The sequence below is a fragment of the Bidens hawaiensis genome, unplaced genomic scaffold (genome assembly GCF_021521415.1).
Source record: "Bidens hawaiensis isolate Kalapana, Puna unplaced genomic scaffold, B.hawaiensis_p1.1 tig00004357_1, whole genome shotgun sequence".
In the NCBI taxonomy this organism is placed as follows: Eukaryota; Viridiplantae; Streptophyta; class Magnoliopsida; order Asterales; family Asteraceae; genus Bidens; species Bidens hawaiensis.
In genome coordinates, this window is record NW_027491262.1 from 762,666 (window position 1) to 782,353 (window position 19,688).

General features: G+C 39.8%; 1 protein-coding gene and 2 pseudogenes across 3 annotated transcripts; 1 reads left to right on the forward strand and 2 right to left on the reverse strand.

The window, feature by feature from the left end:
- Window positions 1-983: 983 nt before the first annotated feature.
- On the forward strand, window positions 984-4,291 carry LOC143626304 (delta(7)-sterol-C5(6)-desaturase-like; annotated as a pseudogene). Its single transcript, XR_013152410.1, has 3 exons — window positions 984-1,200; window positions 2,692-2,997; window positions 3,881-4,291. The product of XR_013152410.1 is annotated as a delta(7)-sterol-C5(6)-desaturase-like (transcript).
- A 340-nt stretch (window positions 4,292-4,631) lies between these two features.
- On the reverse strand, window positions 4,632-8,421 carry LOC143626305 (LEAF RUST 10 DISEASE-RESISTANCE LOCUS RECEPTOR-LIKE PROTEIN KINASE-like 1.3 pseudogene; annotated as a pseudogene). The gene is made up of 3 exons (XR_013152411.1): window positions 7,637-8,421; window positions 5,014-5,989; window positions 4,632-4,836 (listed from the first exon to the last, which is right to left on the reverse strand). The product of XR_013152411.1 is annotated as an LEAF RUST 10 DISEASE-RESISTANCE LOCUS RECEPTOR-LIKE PROTEIN KINASE-like 1.3 pseudogene (transcript).
- Window positions 8,422-9,483: 1,062 nt separating this feature from the next.
- Window positions 9,484-12,949, reverse strand: LOC143626306 (putative glutamine amidotransferase GAT1_2.1). The gene is made up of 4 exons (XM_077096441.1): window positions 12,846-12,949; window positions 11,281-12,008; window positions 10,281-10,496; window positions 9,484-9,780 (listed from the first exon to the last, which is right to left on the reverse strand). The coding sequence occupies exons 1-4, from the start codon at window positions 12,934-12,936 to the stop codon at window positions 9,523-9,525; spliced, it is 1,293 nt and encodes a 430-aa protein (XP_076952556.1). The 5' UTR covers window positions 12,937-12,949; the 3' UTR covers window positions 9,484-9,522.
- Between the last annotated feature and the right edge of the window lie 6,739 nt (window positions 12,950-19,688).

The window sequence follows — 19,688 nt, forward strand, 5'->3', positions numbered from 1 at the left end:
TTTTAATGAATGTTAAATAATGTTAATTAGGTGAAAACGTATTTAAGGGAATTTACTTATGTGGAATCCAATGTGGACACTCCATAAGGCTGTATGTTATGGTGAGGGGCATCGAAGCCCCTTCACAGCGCCACGTCAGCGCCACGTTATCGCCTCGTAAAAAGCCGAGGCATCGAAACCCGTCCCGCTATGATTTAATGCCCCTTGGGTGCCCCAATATATATATATATATATGCATATATATATGTATGTGTGTATGTGAGAGAGGAGAGAGAGAGCTCTACCAATGGCACCGGTCGTCCTCATGCCCGCCCCCCCAACCTCCATGCCCGCCTCCACCGCGCCCCCCAACGGTGTTCCAACTCCAACGACACCCTTTCTCCCCCCTTGAAGGCGCCCATAGTGCATAGTCTAATGGTGTCATGTGGAAAACTTATCTTGCTTTAATAGTATAGTTAGATTTTGTAATTGACTAATTTCGTATACAAAGTACAAACTTTATATCTGACTCGACAATTCTTCATGTGTGATATTTGGTTCAAGTATGATGTTTATTAATGTACTTTTGGGTTATTTTTTGAGCTGAAATTGCATTTATATGGAATTTACAAGGTAAATTATTCAACTCGGTTGAACCTCCCGGTTGTACCATTTTTAAACTAAATCCGGTACGAGTAAACATTGATTGCAAGTTTGAAACCAGAATCTTGATTAATCCCGATTAATCAGTCGTCACTACCCCACCGTCCGACTAACGTGTAACAAGTTCTCCAATGCTACTTGTACTCGACGCATAACCACTTGTACAAGATGCTTCCAAAACCCGAGTCACATGCCCTCACACTCTCCCTCTAATTTATATCGCCATCTTTCTTGCTTTCCCCCCACCCACTCCACTTCTTCTTGTCTTTTCAAATCTTGTCAAAACCCCACCAGCCGCCGGACCGGAATCTCACCGTCACAACTCCACCGATCACTTTCCGATGGCCGATCACTTACAACTCTTCTTAGCCGAGACCACTTGGTACAACCAAATAGTCCTCGGAACTCTACTGCCGGACAAACTGTGGGCCCCACTCCCACACTTTGTCCAAGGCTGGCTTCGCTGTTACATTGCCGGAACTGTTCTTTACCTTGTCTCTGGCTTTCTTTGGTGCTGGTATATTTACCATATTAAGCGGAATGTTTATGTGCCCAAAGGTTAGTCTTTTTGGTTTCAATTAGTGGGGTGCACACCAAGTGTTTGATAAAATGTTTAGCTTAATTTTTTTATTTTTTATTTTTCGTAAATTGGAAATAAATAATCCCATATTTCATGGATCGACCGATAATAATATTTATGTTCCCAAAGGTGAGTTTTTTTGGTTGCACACCAAGTGTTTGATATAATATTTAGCTTAACTTTATTTATTTATTTATATAAATATTTTTTACTTTTCACTAACTTATAACTTATTAATTTTTTGAAAAAGAATAAAGTGTTTGGGATTGTTTTTGACGTGAGAAGGAAAAGTTAAAAAGTCAAAAAGTTACATTTTTATAACTTATTAACTTAACGAAAAGTTAGATAAGGAATCCCAAACGCCCCCTTGTTAGTTATATTACTAAGGGCTTGAGATGTGAATCGCATATCGAGATTTTTATAGATTGTTGTACACTTGGAATCGATGAATTGCCGATTTCATTTTATGTGTTTGTACGGATGAGATCGGTACGGTACCTGAAATACCGATACCGAAAACAAGTATTTTTTGGTTCTTTACTTTTATTTGGTGCTTGTATATTTACCAAATTAAGCGGAATGTTTATGTTAATGTTCCTAAAGGTTAGTGTTTTTGGTTTGATAAAATGTTTAGCTTAATTTTTTTATGTTAATTGTTGGTTTTTATTTATGGGTATTGTTTTGATTGAATCTTTAGGTTATGACTTATGACAGTGATTGGTGAGTTGGCAATCTAGATTCTTGGATCTGATTCCATTTGTTTTTGCATAAAAAAATTGGAATCAGAAAAGAGTGAGAATGACAGTTTGATTCCAGCTAGGGGTGTAAATGATCACGGTGGCGGCTCGTGATTAGTTTTTCAAGTTCGCACCCGGCTAGTATATTATTTATTAATTAATTTTTATATACTTATAAGTATTTTTAATAATTTCAATTATAATTTTGTATATAACATAATATATATTATTTAGTTATTTTTATCATAGTTTTATATGTAAAAATAGTTAAAAAACACTATATAAATAGCAGGCTCATTGCTCGTGAGGCGTGAGCTGACTTGAGCTCGAAAAGTGAAGCTCGGGCTCGGGTTCGGGTTCATTTACCAAACAAGCTTATTTTTAAGCTCGGGCTCGATTCGAGCTTTTTACGAGCTGATCTCGAGTAGCTCACGAGCTTCTTGGCTCGTTTACACCTGTAATAATTGCTACCTTAATAAGCAAGAAATTGAAATATTGAGAATTGCTGATGAATGATGAAGCACATACTTGAGTGAGTCCAGATTTAAATTTGTAAAAATAATAGCTTTATTATCTTTACTTCAAAGTTCAAAGTTCTACTTTATGTTCTTAGATCTTATAATTGTTAACAGTGGTATCATTTGTTTCTTCAACAGTGAAGAAGTGTTAGATTTATGAGTTAAGAAAACAATACATTTGGCACTCAAAAGTCAAATCTTTATTATCTTGCAGATGCTATTCCTACTAAAAAAGCAATGTATTTGCAAATATATGTTGCAATGAAGGCAATGCCGTGGTACTGTGCTCTTCCTGCAATCTCTGAATACATGGTTGAAAGAGGATGGACCAGATGCTTTTCAAGTATAACCGATGTCGGATGGGCTTCATACGTCTGGTACTTGGCTCTTTATTTGATATTCGTCGAGTTCGGCATCTATTGGATGCATAGAGAGTTACATGATATTAAACCTCTTTACAAATGGCTTCATGCAACTCATCATATCTACAATAAACAAAATACCCTTTCACCATTTGCTGGTTAGTACCCCTCTTTTCTTTTCAATTATTTTTAAGGTTAATATTGTAAAAAAGAAAAATAATAGAATACTTCGTTCTTTTTCTTGAAAAAGTTATTCAGCATAATTTTGGTGTATAAAAGTTCTTGCTAGGTCTTTAAACGAACCAAACGTTCAGTGAAGTGTTTGGCAAGAAGTTTGTTCATTTGATAAACAAATGAGCATGAACAAATATTTTTGATCGTTTAGTTAAACAGACGAAGATGAACAAATGTCTTGTTTGTTCATTTAGGTTCTTGAATATTCGTTTACACGTTTGCTCATTTAAGTTCGTTTACGTTAATTTATTTTCATTAGACATTAGCTTACTTTTGTTTAAGTTCATTCGTCAATATATTCACATAAGTTTTATTAGGCTTATTACAATTTATTTTTTATTTTTAATAACGTTTTAGGCTCAGCATATAGTTATGTTTGTGAACTGTTCATTTATACCGTTAGTGAACGAACATAAATTAGCACGTTCATTTTTAACGAATGAACATGAACAAGAAAACCCCATTCGTTTAATTGTTCGCGTTCAATCATCTGTTTGGTTAAAGTTAAACGAACGAACACGAACATGCTCTGGTCGGTTCTTTTACAGGCCTAGTCCATGCACATGTAAAAAAGACATAAAAGTCCCTCAATTCAATTTTGTTGTATTCAAGTCCCCATATACCTGTTTATAATGCACACTATTGTGAATAAATATTTAAAATACTAATCTGTCACCTCTTAAATTTGTAATAGTTTGATGAAATGAAATTCAACCTTTTAATAGTATTAACTCTATTTTTATATAAGAAAGCTTCATGATATAAAAATATATAATCATGTGTGTACCTTTTAATCTTCATAACCAGGGTTAGCATTCCACCCTCTAGACGGGATATTACAGGCGGTGCCACATGTCATCACGCTCTTTCTTGTGCCGACACATTTCAGGACACACATCGTGTTATTATTCCTAGAAGCTATATGGACAGCAAACATTCATGACTGCATTCATGGGAAGTTGTGGCCTGTAATGGGTGCAGGGTACCATACAATACATCACACAACGTACCGTCATAACTATGGCCATTATACAGTTTGGATGGACTGGATGCTCGGTACCCTTCGTGATCCTTGGAAGAAGAGGCTAAGAACATATAATAACTACCATTAAAATGGGTGGACTGTGACTGTGTTTGTTTGTAAATGAGCGTGATGGTTGACTTCCTTGACTCGCGTTAGGGGAGAGAGATGGGGTTTGCGGAACATGGAGGTTTACTTTCCCTTTATAGTTGAAATTTTAGACCAAATTGATAGAAGTTTTAAGATTTGTAAGTGTTTGTCTGGACTAGGTCTATGTAGTTTTTTGAATTTTATTTTGGTCTTGTTTCTGGTTTGTTTTGAGTTGTGCTGGTGAAATGTATGATATTTGATCATGATTAGCTGTTGTTTTTTCTTTTTCTTTTTTTTGGGAGGGGGGGGGGTGTTACCAAATCAAATACAGAGTTTTGCAGTAATACATGTTTCTCGTGGATACGAACAAACTGCAATGCAGTCATTAACTAAATAGTTATATAAGAATGAATATAAAGTTTGCCCGCTGTCCCAACCTGGACCCAACTACTTTCCCGTCATCATCGAATCCGATGAAGGCGGATTACTACAATCATCCACCACAATATCAACCACCTCCGGTTTCTGAACACTCAACTCCTCATTCCGAATCCCTCTCAGACTCTCCACCACTTCTCTCATTGTCGGCCTCATATCCTTCTCACGCTGCAGACACCTGAACCCCAACTCCGCCACCAAAGTCACCACCCGCCTCACCAAACCATCATTCTCAAACCCAATCCTCTTATCGACTAACTCACCCAACCGCCCATTTTGAACCCGGTCCATAGCCATGCTAGCCAAGTTAATATCATGTCGGTGCTTGTTCGTGTCAACGGCTGGCAACGATGACAAAAGCTCCATTAAAACCACCAAAGTCACCACCCGCCTCACCAAACCATCATTCTCAAACCCAATCCTCTTATCGACTAACTCACCCAACCGCCCATTTTGAACCCGGTCCATAGCCATGCTAGCCAAGTTAATATCATGTCGGTGCTTGTTCGTGTCAACGGCTGGCAACGATGACAAAAGCTCCATTAAAACAACCCCGAAGCTATAAACATCACTCTTATCAGTCAATCTATAACACTGATAATATTCTGGGTCAACATACCCCGGTGTCCCTTGTGGGGCTGTCGATACATGCGTAGCATTCATCGGAAACAACCGTGACAACCCAAAATCCGCCACCTTGACACGAAAACTCGTGTCCAACAAAATATTACATGTTTTCACGTCACGGTGAATAATATCTGACTCGTGAAGGTAAGCCAACGCATCGGCCGTTTCTATCGCAATATTGAGCCGTAACGGCCAACTTAGCCAACTCGAACCGGCTAGTTTTCCGTGTAGATGATCCGCAACCGTACCGTTGTTAATATACTGGTAAACTAAAAGAAGCTCTCTACTTCTTCTTGAAGTGCACCCATAAAACTTGACAAGGTTTTCGTGGTTTAACATCGTTAAAATCTCGACCTCGTTCATGAACTGCTCGACTTGTTTTAAACTGTTCTGATACAACCGTTTAACCGCCACTTCCCGACCATCAACAAGTTTTCCATAGTAAACTGTCCCGAACCCACCGTCTCCAAGTTCTCGGGAATCATGAAAACCATCAGTAGCGGCTTCAAGTTCGGCTTTCGTGAAAATGTGGGTGCCAAAATAGGTGCTGTGACCGAGTTCTGTTGTTGTGGAAGTGTGGGAAGTTGTGGTGGCTAGGAAGTTAGTTGAAACGGTTGTAATGATGTCTTTGGTTGGGCTTTCTGTTACTTCAGTAGCTCGTTTTTTCTTACGTTGCTTGCAGAACAAGAAACCCGACCCGATACCTATTGTAGCAAGTAGTCCACCAGTGATTGGAAGTGCTGGAATACCAAGAAAATGAGTCAGAGGACGAAAAGTGTGATTTTATCGTTATATAATGTTAAAGAGTAAATTACAGTTTTCGTTGTTTATGTACATGCCAGCTTCCCGGCTATGTCTTAAAACTTAGGTTATTACAAAAGAACGTCATTTATTTTAAAAGTTGTATGCTAATTTGTGTTACAACTTTTGATAACATTTTTTAAATGACTATTCTGCCCTTACACCTAAGGCCTAAAGGACAATATGCAAGTTGCCTCATGTGTATGAAAAGTTAACTAAGTTTTAAACAAGTGTCACTGAAAAGGACTTAATGTGTTACAGCTTTTCAAATAAAGGATGCTTTTTGTAATTAATATAGTTTAAGGACCCAGTACATAAGTTGGTATATATAGGGGTAAAGTTAAATAGAAAGGGAGACAAAAATAAAAGTACGAGAATAATCCTTAACCACACAAAAAATCTCTTAAAATAAATTCAAAAAATTTAATAAAAAAAGCATAATTCAAAATATAAATAAAAAACAAAAAAATTTTAAAAACTAAAATGTTTCTCCCATCATTCTTGTTCATAAAAAAAAACCCAATGAAAAGACACAATGCCAAGATTAAAGACACAATGACGAAAATGAATAAAAGACACAATTATAACTAAAAGAAATGACACAATATATCGCAAAATATAACATAATGTTGAGTAATATAACACAATATCAAGAAAAAAACACATAATGTCAAGGAGAAAATACACAATCAATGACGAAAATAAATACAAAACACAGTGATAAACAAAAAGACACAATGGTGTTTTTCACTCAACATTTTTTTTACAATAAGAAAGACGGTGGAAACATTTTTGTGTTTTTACCTTTTTAGTTTTTTTATTAAATTTTGAGTTATGGTTTTATTTTTTTGAGAGGTTTTTTTGTGTTGCTACAAATCCTTCTCATCCTTCTCATTTTTGTTCTCCTTTGTAAAATAACCTGACCCTATGTATATATATAAATAATAATGAACAAAAACTGTAATTTACTCTAATTTTAAGTTATTATATGAAGAACTAGATTTTATCCCCCGTATTATGAGGGTGGTTTTACATTATTCGTTTTTAATATTTATATATGTATATTTGGATTTTAATTTTATTTATTGTAAAAAGTTAATAATTAATATACTTGAGGTTTGATGATAAAATGGTTTTACAAATAAATGATATGTTTTAATTCGATTTAAAAGCTATTTGGGTTTGGTATTACCCATTACCCATTTATTTTTTTTATTATAAAATTGTTTCTTAATTATAAATAATATATTTTTTTAAATAAAATAGGATATTAATTTTTAGTATATCCCTATTTTATAGGATTTCATATCAAATATTTATTAAATTTTAGTATATCCCTATTTTATAGGATTTTTATATCAAATAATTGGTAAGAATAATTTTTAATTTAATGAGATGCTATAACCCGTTTAAGAGCTATCTGGTTTTGGTAAGACCCATACCCATGAATTTGGGTTAAATCAATGAGAGGCCTCTGTTTAAAAATCAAGCAATCTGGTGGCTTCCATAAAAGGGGGGAGTGACCACATCGCGACATGCAGGATTTTAAAGGTTTTGTTTATATAGATTATAGATGTAAGTAATACCTATAGTCAGGGACTTTTGTTTCTGTGAGGAACTGGCTTGGCTTGTGTTAGCCATGGTGCAGCTATCTGCACCCAAAGGCGAACCCGGGCACGAACACGCGGTCTGGTTCGTGCCATAATCGTAAAAACAACGACCGTTAGACTGGGTACACTGGCTGCAACCCGCGGTATCCAGCTTCCACTTGACCTCAAACCCTTCCCTTAGAACCTGATCCAACCCACTCGAATTCACCAACCCGGTGGACCCGAGTGCCATAACCGGAACAGGAACAATCACACTCTTGTTACATATTCCCGGGCCTTGATCTCCGGGTAGTACCAACACTTTATCAAACCCGTTATCATTACACGAAAACGTGTCCCCATGAACATTTAAACTATTCGGGCACCCGTATAGGAAAGTGATGTTCATGTAATCTGGAAAGTATGCAAACAGGTTATGATTAATGCTCGTGTTGGTGAAGTCGTGTGGACATATCTACTCGGTTACATCTTCTCTAATGATCTTCAATATTCGAGATGAGTGATCAATGCTTAAAACTTTGTAAGTCATGTTGTTCATGTTAATAGTAGGCGAGTTCTTGTCGTTGCAGCCGAGCTGGAACCCGGGATACCCACAGTTCTTGGGATCTTCGTGTCTCGAGAACGGGTATTGGATCCCGGAAATGGTCCCACACGAGAACGGCATGGCGCAGTTTTTATAGGATTCATATAGGCTGCTTGAAGCTTGTGGAACTGCAGCCACAAGTAGCACGGTTACGATGATTAGAAGCTTCATCAGGGAGTTATTCGATCGTCGTGTTTGAGTAATCGAGTGTTCGAGCCTCGGTTCTTATATGAATGAAGGTATGTTAGTGTGTTGTTACTTTGGTCAACATTATATGCACCTAATTATGCAACTAACTTCAACTATAAATCTTATTTAAGTTGAAAGTTGATTAATATTGGTGAATGTTTGGTGGACTTTTAAGGACATTTGATCAACACTCTAGTAACCTATACACTTATGTTACACATTAGTCTGTTTAACATGTGGTAAAGATTTAAAGATGAAATCTTGTTGAACAAATTGACCCTAGAAAGTCAATGAAGGCTCAGCTACTTCTACTTAGAGGTGTGCATGAAATCGTAAATGCCGACCCGAAACCAAAAAAATAAAGAACTGAAATAGAAACCTGATAGTTTGGTTTTACAGTTTCTGTAAAAACCAAACTTACGATTCGGTCTTCGCTTTGCATGTAACAATAACCGGAAAAGCCCCATCCGAACCGAATTTCTTGATTTCCATTTTTCATTTTAATAAACCGAAAAACCCATCTGAACCGAATTTATTGATTTTCATTTTTCAATTTATAATAACTAACATATGTGTAACTGAAATATTTTAGCTCACATGCATAATAATAATCAATTAATTATTAATTAACAAAATAATTTAGGCCTAAATTCATTATTTTGGGCCAATTTTTTGTCAGGTCCAATATTTTTTTTGGACTCAGATGGGAAAACCAAAGAAAAGAAACTAAAAAACCAAAACCGAATGGTTTTCAAAAATCAAAACTTCGAATTTTTGTCGGGCCCAGTTTGTTTTTTTTATGGCTCAGATTGTAAAACCGAAGAAAATAAACCAAAAAAAACCAAAACCGAACAGTTTTCAAAAATCGAAAACCGAAGTTTCGGCTTTGGCCCAAAACCGACCCAAACCAATAAAATCCCAATAAGATGTCAACCACAAATTCATCTCCAAATGTCAATACAAAGTAGTACAAGACTGTGACAAAAGGGGTACAAAAAGATAGTTTTTTTTTTCCTAATTTCATCATGATTTCATGTGACTCATTATAAAGAAATAATAACAATAATAATAATAAAGATGTTGATGATCATTATGCAAGATCACCATTAGTGACAGTTTGCAGCTGCTGCTTCTTCTCCAACATATCAGAACATATCTGGCCCATCATGTGATAAAACAGATTAAGATCAGATAACTGTTCAACTGTCATCTTTCCCATTACAACTCTTGCTAGTTTCTCTCTTTCTTCATTCATCTTCAATCTCTCCATGTATGAAGATGCATTCCTCACTGTTGCTCCCATCTGCTTCAACCTGTTTTCTTGTTGCATGCTTAATGCTGTATTTGACTGTAACCAATTCCCAAAAAAAAAAAAAAAAATCATTAGTCAACTGAAAAAAACAAGAACGGAACGTTCATGAACTATTCGGCGGGAAATTCGTTTATTTAATAAACAAAAGAACACGGACACAATTCTTTTTTTCTTCATTTAATTAAATGAATGAACACAAAGACACGTTTTGTTCGTTTATTTATGTTCGTTTAAATTTTAATAAATACATAAGTAGCTATATGTGCTCGTTTGAATTATATGTATATGTATATGTGTGCGTGCGTGTGTATACACTTGGTTATGTTTGGTCATTTATTTTCATTTGCGTTCGTTTATGTTTGTTCTATTAAATTTTAATAATACGACCATGCCCATTCTCTTAATGAACGAACATGAACACAAAAAGTTGTTCAATCATATGTTTGTGTTCGTGTTCGTTTAAAGTTAAATGAACGAATACAAGCATGTCCCCATTCGTGTTCGTTTAGAGGCCTATGTTGAATCATTAAGCATACCTCAAGAAACTCTGCTCCTGGTTTGAGATCAGACTCTTTACGTTGACGATTATTATTATTATTATCGCCTTCTTCGTATAAGTTTCTTGCAAGAGAGAAGCTTCTAACAATAACCTTTCTCTTTTGCTCCAATTCTTTGTCAAGTTTCAACGATGTTGGCACCCTTTTAATGGCATTTAGCTTCTTTTGATACGCTACAACCGCCTTCACAAATTCCTGAAACCATGTGACACAAGTGATTCAATACGCAATGACTTGAAAATCTCGTTTTTAAGAATAAAAGGTTAATGTCATAAAAAATCAATATACTTTCTCATTCTTTTAAGAAAATAGTTTGTTTATGAACGCACTTTTATAAAAATTTTAAAATATTTAAAAGTTGATAGTGACATTCAACCTTTTTAACTAAAAAAGCTAAATAACCTTATTTTGACGAATTTAAGGGGTTACAAGTTATTATTTTAATTTTTTTTTCATGACTGTAATCATTTTAGTCAAGTATAGGGACTTTAATGTAGCAAAATTGTGTTAAAGAGACATTTTTGAGATATTTTGACATGTGCATGGACTTTTATATGTCCAACAGCACATAAAAGTTCTTATACTGTTAAAAAAAACGTCCATATGCCTAGTAAGTCATAAATTTATCTAAAATGTGTCACTTGTGAAAATATATTTTTAACGTCCTTCGACCTAGTTTTGCTATATTAAAGTCCCTACACTTGTCTAGAATATAACGCTTGTGAAAATATATTTTAATATAATGACCCATTAGCTCTTAAATTTGTTAAAATTTGATTAAGTTACATTCTAACTTTTTCGAGCAAAAAATTTAAACAAGTTTATTTTTTTCCACAAGTATATACTTTTTCGTGATTTTTGAAAATGTGTAACGACTTTTATAAGTTAAAATTATGTCAAGTGACATTTTTTAAAAAACGAGAAAGTATATTGGTTCTTATGATATTAAGTTATCAAAGAACTTGGATGAAATCTATACCTTATAAGCAGCGGTGCATCCAGGATAATCAAACTCATCCGAATTCGGCTTCCTCATACGCTCCGGATGAAACTGCAGCCCCATAATAAACTTACCCTCTTCCGGATTATAAACATCCGGGTCATAAAACCCTTCAACCAGCCCATCCGGTGCATACGCCATGGGCTTGAACCGTTGCGCTAGCCTCTTGACCCCTTGATGGTGATAACTATTAACCTTTATCTCCATATCATCATGCAAAGAGTCTTTAAACCATTGATGCAAAGGTGTGTCCTCAACAATGCTAACCACATGCCTATGCCCATCATAGTTATCATAGTCCATATGCACCACTCTTCGGTCCGGTGCGCATGTTTTCGATAGCTCTTTACCGATATCTTGGTAAAGTGTACCGCCACATGCTACATTTAGAACTTGTGACCCTCTGCATATGCCTAAATAAGGTATGTTTCTTTCTAAGCAGTGTTTGGCTAGTGCCAGCTCAATTGTGTCTTTTTCTTTATCGATGGCGGTGTCGCTGACGTGTAACCTTCGGATTTCTTCTAGTTCCTCGGTCGATAAGTTTGGTTCGTCGTCTTCGTATAGGGACGGGTCGATGTCTTCGCCTTCGCAGAGAAGGACTCCGTGGATCGGCTCGAAGCTGTGTAAGAGCGTGTGGACCCCGGATACGCGAGGGACGATCACTGGGACCGCTCCATACCCGACGATAAGGTCGAGATGGTACTCACCTGGTAAGTTAAATGAACCACATTTCTGTCAGGCTTATTCACAAACACCTTATTATTGGCATGATTCTGCCATGTTATAGGGGTGTGCATGAAACTGAAAAAACCGATTCTAAACCGAAAAAACTGAACCAAAAGAAAAATCGACTGTTTAGTTTCATGTCTTTTGTAAATTATTGACATGATTCGCCTATGGTGTACTAGCGGTGTGCATCAAACCGAAAAAAACAATCCGAAACCGAAACAACCAAAAAACCAAACCGAAAACTTAACCGAATCAAAATCAATCGTTTAGTTTCATGTTTTTTTGAAAACCTTTTTTTTTTCACAAGCTGTGCCGCAACCCCTTTTGAATAGCAAAACCAATATGAAGATTTTCACGTTTTTTATATGAAGAATTTAATAAATATGTAACTCAAATTTCAAGCTCGGTAAGGCTCGACAAACCTAGACTAGCTTCCCATGCCAGCTTAGCCTCGATAACGGAACAAGCTTTATTTGAGGCTCGGCTCGGCTCAAGCTCGAAAACGCTCGGTTGGTTTCAAGCTTTCTATCGACTCGCTTCATTTGCATCCTACCGAATGAACCCAAACCAAAACCGAACGGTTTTTAAAAATTTAAAAGCAGAAGTTTCGGGTTCGTCCAACACCGACATAAACCGAACCGAACCGTTCACCACCTTACATCATTGTAAGTAAAAGGAGATTGAGTTATTATCTATAATAATTTAATTAACACGTGACAACATTCATGAAAAAACGATCCAAAATGCAATGATTCAATTAAAAAAAATAGGGTTAAAAAATCAACAAAATCCATAAATGGGAAATTAAAACGTACCAACGAAATCAACAAACTTGTTCTTGCGAAGGCTACGTCTAGATACGATGATAACACGAGGTAAGATGTCGGCGAGATCCGAGGTTGACATGGCTGGCGTTGTTTGAGAATCGAAAACGATAACGATAACAATAACAATAACAATACGCCGCGTAGGCTATGAATTAATTAATTAAATAATATTAATAATGTTATTATTGATGATATTTGAAAGTGAGTATGTGATATATTTATAGGGCATGAAGATGTGGAAGCCACGTGGAAAGCCATAGGAGTGTTGACTCTTGGGACGTCAGATGCAGGAGGAAAGAGGCAAGTGGTCAATTTTGAAAACTAAATAAATGCTTTAGCCACCGGTGGAGGCTTTATCCATTTGATTTATTTAGGAACCAACTAGCCCGATCATTTTGGAAGGTTTAATTTCTTTCTATGATTTAAATTTTGGAGTTAACTTTTAACTAACCAACATATATTTTTGTAAAAAATTATATTGATTTTTATTAATTTCAACTATTGTCATTTTATTACTACGCTCCCAACTAATGAATTGGCTACTGACAGTTTCAAATTTTAACGTATTTGTTTTTAATGGTCTATGACTAACATAATCCTAACGTTGTTAGTTTCAGATCGTCGGAAAAACGATTTTGGCTGGAAAAGTCAAATTTGTTGAAAGTTTGTAACAAATTTAATAAAATATGAAACCAGAAATTTATCGGGCCATTAATATTAAAACTTACTGAGCCTCTTTTATAAAAAATTATGACCTTATAGACATTGGTTGAACCAAATATAAAAAAATTGATGCATGAACCTTAAATAATAATAATAATAATACACTAAATTTGTTTATATAATTCGTTCGGGCTTTTTTTTATCGGTTAGCTATTATAGTATGTCATTTTAATACTGTGTTATGCTATGTTTATTGCTACAACATTAATCGTCGTTTAAAAATTTTATTTATATAATTCATTCGTGCTTTTCTTTTCGACTCGTATAGTGTACTTGAATGGTTTATCCATCTATATGTTTCGTTGAGTAGCTTCTTGCTTCAATGCTTGACTTCACCTACAAGTCTACCACCATTTACTAAGGCATGCTATTGCCGTCACCTATGACACATTGTCCATCAAAATCGTCGAATATTGAGGAGATGATGCACTTGTAGAGGCTTGGAAGAAGGTCGTTTCTAACAACGATTTGCATATGTGTTAGTTAGAAAATCACTAATTCACTAGTTGTCTTCTTTGACTTATTTCGATTCAACAAAGGATGTCACAAGACCCTATTCTTACACTTCAAGCCATAAGTAAGCTTGAGTAGTAAACGAATCAAATTCGAACTCAAATATTAGCCAGGTGTATTAGGATATTATTACTAAATACACCACCGGTGGAGGCTTTATCCATTTGTAGGTCTTGGATCTATTTTTTAGGGAACATGAACAACTACCCTCTTGAAGAAACACTAAGTGACCCCCGGGCAGATTATAGGTAATCTGGGGGCTAAGTAATGTTTCCCACGAAGGTTAGGTCCAGCAGAGTAAGTTGTACTTCAGGGAACCTGCAAAACAGACACCGTAAGCTCGTCACTGAGAAGGGGGGGGTTCCTCCTTGTGACCACCCTCCGGCGTGAGAATCAGTCTATATTGCTCTTTGAATATAAAAGTATATGAATACTATTAGAGCAGTTATCAAGTAAGTTATACGAGATAGTAGATGATGAAATGATAATACCATTTGCTGTCTTTTATAGCCGAAGGTGGGTATCCAAGGGGTTTAGCCGGCCCAACACGCTACCAACTGTAACCTATGCACGTGCCTTGCCTGTGAGTGGTGGACAGGTAGCGTCTGACATAGAGCAGGCGTGCCGTGCACTCTTCGTCTTCTACCAACTGCAGGCTAGGCACGTGCTCTGGCAGGAGTTGGTGAGCAGGCGGCGGCTATTGGTCACAGTGCAGTGGCGTGCTGTCTGCCACGCTGCTGTCAGTGAGCTGTCGCATTCTTGGTCAGATCTTTTGTCTTTACCTCGTCAGGTATCACGCAAAAGATCCTCCATCATACGGACTGGCCCATTTTGGCGGGAGTTTTCCCCCTCCCGCCTTTGCTCATTCTTTCAGGTGACACTGTATTTGTAAGTGTTAAGCCTTATGCGTGTAGCTATGCTGTGCGGGTAGCCTTCCCTGATGGCTTGTATCCGCAACTGCGGGAACAGGCGGGTTACTTTACCATTGGGAGGCTTTTCCCTGCGTATGCAGCTTGCATACTGCGCGTAGGCTTCTCTGAGCATGGTGGGTCCTGCGGGAGTAGATGGTCTTTGCGCAGACATCCCTGTTCAAGGTGAGTCATGCGGGACCAACTGAGCCCTGCTGGGACCTACCTCTTCAAGTCCCCCCAGTCCAATGTTCTTCTCATGAATGTCTAATAAAGTGAGGTGAACTTTTGGACTTAAGCAAAGGGTTTTGAAAAGGGGTTTTTGTAAGGTTTTCCATGGGGGTTCTTCCCGCGGAAGTCCTTGTCACTTGCAGAAATTCCCGAGTTTCCTGCTTGGTCTTTGGGTATGATGCGGGTAGGTCTGTAACCTCCTCGCAAGTCAGGAGCACTGAGTCTTAGTTGTGCGGATTCTCCCTGTGGTTCTGGTAGGTTTTGAACATAGTGATCAATTATGTTTAAACCACCAATTCCATCTTGGAGCCTCAAACAACGTAGTACTCGATGTTCCCGCTATGCGGGGATGCTATTTCCGCTTCCGCAAGCATTGCCCAGAAGATCCTTCTTGGTTTCAATTCTCAGCGGGTGCTAGGTATGTGAAGGGTTTTGCCTTTACACTGTACCCGCACCCGTCTTACGGTTACTTTACTTCCAAGGTATTCCTGGCGTCCATTCCCTGCGGGTGCTAGGTATGTGAAGGGTTTTGCCTTTACACTGTACCCGCACCCGTCTTATGGTTACTTGGTTGCCAAATATTTTGGCTTCAATTCCCTGCGGGTGTTAGGTATGTGAAGGGTTTTGCCTTTACACTGTACCCACACCCGGCTTATGGTTACTTGTTTGCCAAGGTAAGGGGTATTTTCCCGCTTATTTTTTTTGAACCTTAAGTCTTCAAATTTTTAAATTTTGAAATTTGAAGGGTTGGTGGATGGATAACAACCCAATACCTCAAACGTCGTGCGACGGTTTCTTCTGACTGTGTCAGGACGTGCCAGAAGTTATGGCGACATGACATTATGTGGTCATTCCAGTTGCTTTTTCAGGCGCGTGGGCACGGGATTTCGGGCGCGTGGCCGCGAAATCTCTGGCACACGTCCTTTTGACAGCTGTTGCCAGTTTGTTTTTGCCACGCGTCATAGTGTCATTGCACCTTTGCTTTCTCTTTCTTCCGTATTAAATGCATCGCATTAATTGCGATTACTATATAAAGGGGGAGAAGGTTATTTGCAATTCACACTTTCCACTTTCATCTCTTCTTCTCAAGTAATTTCCGGCGAATTTCTTTTTCAGTAAAGCATTATTCCGAAATCTCTTCTTTCTTCCACCATGTCTTCTCACGATGCTGATGACCAGAAGACTGCTGGTGAATGCCAGTGTTCTCTTCCTGCCGAGCTGTACCAGTATATCGTCAGGAAGTTCATGCTCGAGTCTCTCGAGCATGAGTTTCCTGAGCCCCACCATACTGTGTACGATGCCCCAAGTGGCAAGATCGGGGTTTATGCTGCATTCTTTGTCTATGGGAACCTTAGGTTTCCGTTGACAAAGTTTGTGTACCGTGTCCTAGAGAGGCACGGTGTGCACTTGACAGAGGTGCACCCCATGGCTATTGCCAAGGTCCGGCACTTTGAGTGGGTGTGCCGGATACTGGGCCTTGAGCCCCTCGTTGACCGCCTGATGACCTTCTATACTTGGAGGTGTATCCAAGGGTGGTACACTCTTACAACCCGTATCAAGGGTTTAAAGATTTGTGCCACCGAGCGGAGTCTTCGCTCATGGAGGAGAGAGTTCTTCTTCATATCCGCTCGAGCCATCCCCATTGCCATGAAGTTCAAGAATGGCCAGCCGCTTCCGAACCTTCCCGCCATCAACTACGAGGAGGCGGAATGGTTCGCGAAGATATCCCGGGTCCAGTCCCCGGTTTTCCGTTTTCCAGAGTCGGCGATGGTGATGCTGGGGATGAGCCGGGTGTGGAAGGCGGCGAATGCGGATAAGGTTCCGATCGTCCTTGAATATGGTTCGAACTCTACCCCTTATGGTATGTCTTGTTTCTTTTTGCTGACTACGATTTTTTCTAACTTTCTTGTTGATTTCAGAGGGTAACGATCTTCAATCGCTCCTGAATCCGCGGGAGGAAGATGGTCCTGCGCGGATGGGTACTCGTGCTCTGGACGAGAACGAGTTGCCCATCTTAGAGCAGACTGCGGGTCGGTTCGTGGAGGTTTACCCGCCAGGCCAAGAGATCCTGAGCCACCGACGGCCAGGTAAGCCTATCTTCTACCCTGATCCTCTCAATGCTGTGCCTGCTGCTGGAGTTCATGACATTTCTTCTTCTGAGGAATCCGCAGAAGGTCCTCCGCTGGTGCGGAAGAAAAAGGCTGCCGTCGGGAAAGGCAAGGAGAAGGTGGCCTCTACGGCCGACCCGGTAGTCCTATCTGACTCGGAGTCAGATAATGCAGAGGTGGCGGGGAAGCCCGGTGGTGAAGAGACCACCGTTCCGGAGGCTGCAGGTGTTACCTCCGGGGAGGCAGCGACGACGACGGTTACCGGTGTTAAGAGGCCGGCTCCATCGGGTTCGCCCCCGCTCGTCCGTGCGTTCAAGCTCAAGAGACCCCGTAAGTACCCCCATAATTCTTGTCTAGATTTGTTCCGAATAAATTTTTCTAACACTTTTGCTCGTGCAGGTGCGGATGTTGACGCATTCCAGGGTGGAGTTGGAGTAAGTATTCCCCCGCCAATGACGGTAGGCTCGGTCAGCCTTCCCGAGGCGTCGACCCAAGCGTCTATGCTTGCTTCCGCTGGTTCCAGCCTTCCTGAGGCTGTTCCAGCTGCGAAGGTGTCTCCGCCGGCCGTGAGTGCAGTTTTTACAGCATCTTTCACGGAGCCGGCGGTTACTGTTGCTGAGCAGTCGGCGCCAACAATGGCTACCACGGCGGCTGCCACTATACCTGCGCCAACGGCACCGACGGCCGGACCATCAGGTACGCGCCGGGCTTCCCGCCGATCTATGCCACCTTCCCGTCTGCCTGACCTGTTGGATGGATTTCCTTTAGGTTCAGGTGATGGGTTTGGCGGCTATCGGCCTGTTATTGACCCTACAGGTACGTAGGGTTCTTTTTTCTTTGTATATTTTTGTCATCTTTTCCTAACTGCCTTTGTTTCTTTTGCAGTGTCGGATTCCAATGAAGTGTATGTTCCAAGATGGAACATACGCCGAGGAACAACCCTTCGCACCCCTGTGGAGTGCGTGGACTGGGCTCGCCACGCTGCTCCTCATGGTGCGTTGGGGGAAGCCATGGCTAGCTACCAAGAGGGTAGGCTAACCAATGAGCTTCGGGTTCTCCAGGCCCGAACGCAGCCCCGCGTCGAGCTGCTTTGTCGTGAAAACGACAAGTTAAAAGCAGCTCGCGCCAAAGATGTATCTGAAGCGCGGGCTCTTCGGGAGGAGAACCGGCAGTTGGCCGCTGCCGCAGCCGAGAAGGAGAAGGCATTCAAGGCCCTCGAGGTTGAAGTCCAGGCGCGACTCGAGGCCCGCTCCAAGGCTGCCCAAGCTGTGAATGAACAGCTTCGGCTGGCTAAGGAGACTGCGCGAAACTCAACTGAGAGGGCTGCCCAGGCTGAAGCTGTTGTTGAGCCGCTTCGCGAAGAGAATGAGCAGCTTAAATGCAAATTAAAAGCTCTTCAACATGCTCATGACGCCTTGGCAATGGAAGATGCCAAGAAGCTGCAAGAGATCCTTGACCAGAGGGGGGTGCTTGACCGCACTGAGAGGAAACTTCAAAGCGTCGAAGAAGCTGCCGCCAAGGAAATTCAACTTGCCAACCTTGATAAAAGCGGAGCCGAACGTGCTTACAAAGAAAGTCAAGCTACCCTCCAATGGCTGCTTCGAGAAGCGTTGCCTCAGGTATCCTCTTTTTCTTTACGCTTTCTGCTCGTAATTAGAAAATGTTCTAACTTTAATTCTTTTGTAGGTTGTGCGTCAGGTCCTTTCAGAGACCTCTTATGACGATGCGATGAGCGCAGCCCTCAACGCTTCTCATGAGGATGGGCAGAAGACTGGCTTCCTGCTTGGTCTAGGGTTTGCTGAGAGAGGCTTTCCGCCCTCCAACTTCCCTTTATTCAATGTTAACACTGAAGCTGCTTATGACCAAGCTGTGAACCAGTACGCTGCCTTCCCGCATCCAGTGGTGGAGAAGGTGAATGAAGCTGCTGCTGCTGATGATGGGCTAAACATCCTTAAGGCTTTCCTTGGGCAGCCGCGCTCTGATGGTGCTGGCCCAAGCGGAGGTGGCCCTGAAGCCTGATCCTGAAGATCCCTTCCCGCTGCTAGGATAGACTTAGCTTTGTATAGATTTCTTTTAGGCGGGTAGTTACCCAGCCATTCTTGTAATTGATTGTGAAATATTAATCTCTTTGCGTATAAGATTGTTATTTCCTTCCTTGGGTTCCTTGCTTTATAAACTTATGACTTGCATACTTAGTTTGATTTAGCAATTTTCCAAGTGTTTAGAATAAGAACCTTTGAACGTGGTTGATGATGGGTTAAAGTTTCGCCTCCTCCTTCGTGATTGTGCGGGTAAAACCGTCACTTGCACTTGGTAGGATGGCTAATCTTTACCCTCTATCTGACCTG